At 48.4% G+C, this 6509-nt stretch overlaps 1 protein-coding gene across 1 annotated transcript in view; it reads left to right on the top strand.

The window, feature by feature from the left end:
• The window catches only part of LOC103800359 (gamma-tubulin complex component 2-like), a gene marked incomplete at its 3' end in the record, with an annotated part of 9156 nt that overhangs the window by 2129 nt on the left and 518 nt on the right, over positions 1 to 6509 (top strand). Inside the window, exons 4-6 of the mRNA XM_009072735.1 lie at positions 1593 to 1752; positions 3209 to 3416; positions 5228 to 5427. Coding sequence (XP_009070983.1) covers positions 1593 to 1752; positions 3209 to 3416; positions 5228 to 5427 — 568 coding nt within the window. The remainder of the gene's footprint in view (positions 1 to 1592; positions 1753 to 3208; positions 3417 to 5227; positions 5428 to 6509) is intronic.

Genomic DNA, 6509 nt, shown 5'->3' on the forward strand with positions numbered 1-6509 from the left:
CCCTGCCCTGCCCATCATTGGAACAAGATGAGCTTTAAGGTCCCTTGCCACACAAACCAGTCTGGGGTCATATGATTCCATGCAGTTGGAGCTGGGATGGCTCAAGGTTGATTTTCTCAGCAGATAATCCCTGTGAGATGCATCTCCAAGCAAAACACTGAGCTCTAGGGAGACCTTAGAACCCCTTCCAGTGCCTAAAGGGGCTCCAAGAGAGCTGCAGAGGGACTTGGGACAAGGGCCTGGATGGACTTGACACAGGGAATGGCTTCCCACTGCCAGAGGGCAGGGGGAGATGGGATATTGGGAAGGAATTGTTCCCTGTGAGGGTGATGAGACACTGGCACAGGTTTTCCAGAGAAGCTGTGGCTGTTCCATCCCTGGACGTGTTCCAGGCCAGGTTGGATGTGGCTTGGAGCAACCTGGGCTACTGCAAGGTGTCCCTGCCTGGGGCAGGGGGTTGGATTTCAATGACCTTTAAGGTCCTTCCAACCCAAACCATTCTCTGGAAAAGGAGGGGTTGTGTGGTGATCTCGGAGCACCTGCCAGGATCTGAAGAGGCTCCAGGGAAGCTGCAGAGGGACTCTGTGTTAGGAACTGCAGTGATAGGACAAGGAGGAATAGGGAAGAATTGCAAGAGGGAAATATAGGCTAGATATTAGGAAGAAGATTTTTCCTATTGGAGTGGTGAGACACTGGAGCCAGTTAGGACTATCACAGCCAAAACTTGACTTGTGTTTAGAATCACAGAATCAAGGAATGGTTTGAGTTGGAAGGGACCTTAAAGAAAATCTTGTTCCAGGGAGGCTGTGGCTGCCCCAAGCCTGAGAGTGTTCCAAGCCAAGCTGGCTAAAGCCTTGAGCAACCTGTTCCGGTGGGAGGTGTCCCTGCCCAGGGCAGGGGGTTGGCACTGGATGATCTCTAAGCTCCATCCCAACCCTTTAACAATCTATGAATCTCTAAATGTTGATGTAGGCTGTGCATCTCACAAACCTCTCCAGCTGGTAATTGATCCTGCACTCCATTTATTTTAGTGCCAGAGACCCAGAGCTGGGGGTGGAAAGTCTTTCAGGCTTTAAGAGCTCATTTCCTTCACCAACTCCTACTCAGAGTGAAAATCTCCTTCATTTTCCAGCTCTCTGTGGGTGGATTGTCTGGATTGTATTGGCACTGACTTCAGAGGTGTTTGTTATCCTACCTGCAGTGCCCCTGGAGTAGGAGTTTATGCTTCTGGAAAGAGTTTGCTGCCTTCCTGTGCTGCTGTCTCCAAACTAGCAACCACTGCTGGTTGTTCATGTCCCTGTTCTGCTCTTCTGTGTGTGCCTTAGCACCCAGGCTGGTGGGGAGGGGTGCAGAAAGGTGTTATTTGATGTATGCCCAATAAAAAGAAGGCTAAATGTGTAATAAATCAACTCTGCAGCACTAAGACCACTAGACTAGATGGTATAGGGAAGCTAAACCCTATTGACATATCAGCTATTCTTCCTGTTCTCAAGTCCATCAATTTGCAGCCAATTTCTGCTTGAAATTAAACATTTCTTGGCCTTCTGAAGATCAGTTTTTCCCTCTTTTTTTTCTCTCTCTTTTTACAACAGCCTCTTGAGCTGACAAGAAAACTGCTCCGAGATAAGCAGAACAAGAAGAACTCTGGTCAGCCCATCCCAGTATTCCCAGCCTGGGTGTATGAGCGACCTGCACTGATTGGGGATTTCTTAATTGGCACCAGTTTGAGCACTGACACAACAGTACCAATAGGTATGTGATGCACAGAGGCAATGGCAATAGTTATAGTGCTTTGTGCTCATTCAGAAGTGTTGTTAAGGTGGCATCACACTTGGGATGAAAGCAAACCTGGCTTCTTGCAGTCTGCAGGTGAAGAGCAGGGTTCAACAAACTGATAAAACAACCCATGCTTGCTTTGTTCATAGTGTTTGCCCCGGGCTGACTTCCAGCCTCACTGCTGATCCGTGGGATCTGATCTGCTTTGATTTTCTCTTGTTCTCTCTTGAGTCACAGCCTCCATAAAATCCCACTGGAGGAGTATCACATCTGCATTCTCAGCTGAACAATCTCTAGTTGTGCCTGACAGGGGACTATTCATCAATCCAGCTCAGTATCATACAGTCATAGAGTGTTAAGTGGTTGGAATGGAGTTTAGAGATTATCTAGTCCCAACCCCCTGCTCTGGGCAGGGAGACAGCCCACCAGAACAGGTTGCTCAAGGTTTTATCCAACCTGGCTTTGAACACTGCCGGGGTTGGGGCAGCCACAACCTCCCTGGAACAGCATGATCAGTGTGGAATAGGGTGATAGGAGAGATTTTTAAGGAGGGAAGAACAGGGTGGTATCCCTCACACAAACCCCATGTGTCACTCACACATAGAATCATAGTATGTCAAGGGGTTAGAATGGAGTTTAGAGATTATCTAGTCCCAACCCCCTGCTCTGGGCAGGGAGACAGCCCACCAGAACAGGTTGCTCAAGGTTTGATCCAGCCTGGCTTTGAACACTGCCAGGTTTGGGGCAGCCACAGCCTCCCTGGGCAACCTGTGCCAGTGGCTCACCATCCTCGAATTTCTTCCCAATATTCCATCTAACCCTGCCCTCTGTCAGTGTGAATCCATTCCCCCTTGTCCAGTCACTCTACACCCTTGTCCAAAGTCCCTCTCCATCTATCTTTGTAGCTCCTTCAGGTACTGGAAGGCCACAGTTATAAAGTATTTGAGGCCTTTATGCTCCTTGCTGCTGGTCTGTGGCTGAACACACCAGACAGATACTCCAGTTTGTAGCTCACCTGCAGCTTTTCTTTCTTTGTGCCTATTTGAGCTGTTGCTTGATAGTTGAATATTTCAGTGGTCAGGGATGTTATTGATGAGATTGGAGCTCCTCAGGTCTGGTATAACTGAGCCCTTCTGGGTGGAAGGCTCAGCAGGATGAGCTGTGGGTGATGTTCTCTTGGCCACAGTTTTACAGCCCTGTCTACATTGGGTATAAATGAGCAAAGTATTATGTTTGCTAGGAAAGCCAAGTACATGATTTTGGAGTTAACCTTTTACATCTTGATTTGGATTTGTTTGATATTTCTTTGCTCTCTTTGCCTGGGTCTGTGTCCCTTTCAAGCCTCAGGTACTAGACTGAAGTGAATGGACCATCAGGTACTACTGTGGCACCTTCGGATTGTGTCCTTTTTGTGTCTCCTCTCTGGAAACAGGTAGTTTGCCCTTAGCCTCCCAGGAATCCATGATTGTGGAGGACTTGCTGTATGTGCTGATTGGTGTGGATGGAAGGTACATCACAGCTCAGCCCCTTGTGGGCAGGCAGCACCGAGCATTCACTGTCGATCCCAACTTGGACCTGTCCATCAAAGAGCTGGTGACCAGGATCCTCCCTGTGGCAGCAAGTTACTCTGCTGTCACCAGGTAAGTCACTCTGCTGTCACCAGGTACCAAGCTGGCTTTGTCAGAGGAGGAGGGTCTCTTCTGAGAGCAGAGAAGTTGTCATTGTGCAGATGTTAACTTCATAGAATCATAGTATCATGGTGTGTTAGGGGGCTGGAATGGAGCTAGAGATCACCCAGCCCCAATCCCTTGTCCTGGGCAGGGACACCTCCCACCAGAACAGGTTGCTCAAGACTTTAGCCAACCTGGCTTTGAACACTGCCAGGGTTGGGGCAGCCACAGCCTCCCTGGGCAACCTGTGCCAGTGTTTCACTTCCAAGCTTAATTGACCCTATAGGGATGTAAAATGAGCGAGAAGTTATTTGACTTGGTTTTAGATTTTGCTGGATTGTTCCTCTGTGCTGCAGCTTCCCCTTTTCATTCACCCAGCTTTAGTTTTGGTCCTGGTAAATTCAGGCAAAGTGCAGTTCTCAGTCGGGCACTGGAATATTGCCCAGGGAGGTGGTGGAGTCACCATCCCTGGAGGTGTTTAAGAGGCATCTGGATCTGGTGCTGGACAATATGGTTTAGGGTTTAGGGGTTCCAGCAGTGACAGGTTAATGGTTGGGCTTGATCATCTTAGAGGTCTCCTCCAACCATGATGATTCTGTGATTCTAGGATATGTGCACCTATTCTGGTTTGTCTCATCCCACTCTGCTATGAGTTTCTCCATGTTTTCTGCTTATTGCTCTCCTCTGGGCATCTAGGGCTGAGACAAACTTCATGTGCTTCCAGGCAGGAGAACCTACTGCTGCCTAGTTTCTCATAGCTACATTAAATAGTTGTTAAAAGGTCTTGGCATTAGGTGCACCTCACTACCAGCAGATGTTTGTTATGTAGTTTTCTGCATTTGACAGGCTGAGGAAGTTGGGACTGTTCAGCCTGAAGAAGAGAAGTTTGTATGGAGACCTCAGAGCAACCTGCCAGGATCTGAAGGGGCTCCAGGGAAGCTGCATAGGGACTCTGTGTTAGGAACTGCAGTGGCAGGACAAAGGGGAATGGGGATAAATTCAAAGAGGGAAAGTTAGATTAGATATCAGGAGGAAGTTTTTCCTGTGAGGGTGGTGAGACACTGGCACAGGTTGCCCAGGGAGGCTGTGGCTGCCCCAAACCTGACAGTGTTCAAAGCCAGGCTGGCCACAGCCTTGAGCAACCTGTTCTGGTGGGAGATGTCCCTGCGCAGGGCAAGGGGTTGGCACTGGATGATCTCTGAGGTCCATTCCAACCCCGTAACATACTATGACTCAAAGTCCTTGAAAGAGGAGCAAAGAGAAAGAAGCATCTTTAGGATGTGCTTCATCCAAGCTGTTCTACATGTCTTCCTCCAGATGATATAACTTGTGTGCAGAGGCATCTGTCTCTCTCCATAACGTGTCTGGAGCCATCTAAACGTGGTCAGGTGAATCCCTGCTATGGTGTGTGGTGTCAGAATCCGGCACCAGTGCTTTTCCCACACATCTCTTGCCTCTGGAGATCTTTTTCTGTGCTCTGGTCAGTTGCTTATGCAAAGACAATCACCTGGAAAGTCCTAGCCCTCACTTTCTACATTGTGGTTTTGCAAATGGTTCTAGTTTCCTGCCGTTGGAGAGGAAACATCTGCCCACAGCTTTGCCTGCTAGGAAGTGAGGTGATGGGAAAGAGGGAGAGGGACTCAGACTGACTCAGACTGGAGACTGGTGTGATTTCCAGCCTGTGATGTACTTGTGAGTTTGCACAGTGTCCTGAAGGTAAAAGGTCCTGAACATGATATAAATTGCCTTGCCTGAGGGAGTTTCCATTTTGCTTTTTACAGGTTCATAGAAGAGAAATCTTCCTTTGAGTATGGGCAGGTCAATCATGCTCTGGCTGCTGCTATGAGGACTCTAATCAAGGAGTACATGATACTCATTACCCAGCTGGAACACCTGCAAAGACAGGGCCTTCTCTCGCTGCAAAAACTGTGGTTTTACATCCAGCCCACGATGAGGACCCTGGAGATTTTGGCTTCACTTGGTAAATATCCAAAGTACATTTCATTTTGACAACTTCTGAGAACTGAGGAGCAATTCAGGACATGTCTCATTTTAATGTTCTGTTTTATTGAAGAGAAAAGCCAAGGGGAATTGTGTTTGTCAGGGCACTGCTCTTATTTTGCAGAGTGAGGAGCTCTGGGTTTGAATCTGCTCTTCAGAGCTGTCATAGGATCATAGAATCACCAAGGTTGGAGTACATTTCATTTTGACAACTTCTGAGAACTGAGGAGCAATTCAGGACATGTCTCATTTTAATGTTCTGTTTTATTGAAGAGAAAAGCCAAGGGGAATTGTGTTTGTCAGGGCACTGCTCTTATTTTGCAGAGTGAGGAGCTCTGGGTTTGAATCTGCTCTTCAGAGCTGTCATAGGATCATAGAATCACCAAGGTTGGACGAGACCTCTAAGATAAGATCCTGCAGCCATGGCAGGACAGACCATCCCCCACCTCTCTCCAAGCCCTGTCAGGCAGTTGCAGAGAGCCATGAGGTCACCCCTGAGCCTCTTCTGCAGGCTAACCAAGGCCAACTCCCTCAGCCCTTCCTCATGTGCTCTAGCCCTTTGCTGCCCTCCTTGCCCTTGGCTGGACTTGCTCCAGCGTATGTCAAGGTATCTCCATGCCTTTTCCCTTCACAGCTTTCCCATGAGTTTTATCCACCACTGCCTCTTCTCAGCTTCTCTCCAAATGCCTCCCCAACTGTGTGTGGATGTCTAGCCACACACTGATTCAACCAGATGGAATCTCTGGAAGTTCCTAGCCCAACCCTTTCCTTGCAGCTACTGCTCAGGGCCATATCCAGGTGAGCCTGGAGAATCCCTAGTGATGGAGATCCTCTGCCATTCTGGGCCCTTTCCCATGGCTTCACCACCCTTTCTGTGAGCATTTCTTTCTGTATCTCGAGCTGGAATTACCCTTCTTTGCCTTTGATGTTGGCCAGTCCTGCCCTGTGCTGTTGCATGAGGTTGTTGGTCCCAGATGGAGTTACCTCAATAATTTAGGTCAGACTCTTTGATGTGTGAACACTTGTACATTACTCAGCCCAGAGAACTTACCTGTGTCTAAG

Source organism: Acanthisitta chloris, unplaced genomic scaffold (genome assembly GCF_000695815.1).
Source record: "Acanthisitta chloris isolate BGI_N310 unplaced genomic scaffold, ASM69581v1 scaffold21894, whole genome shotgun sequence".
Classification (NCBI taxonomy): Eukaryota; Metazoa; Chordata; class Aves; order Passeriformes; family Acanthisittidae; genus Acanthisitta; species Acanthisitta chloris.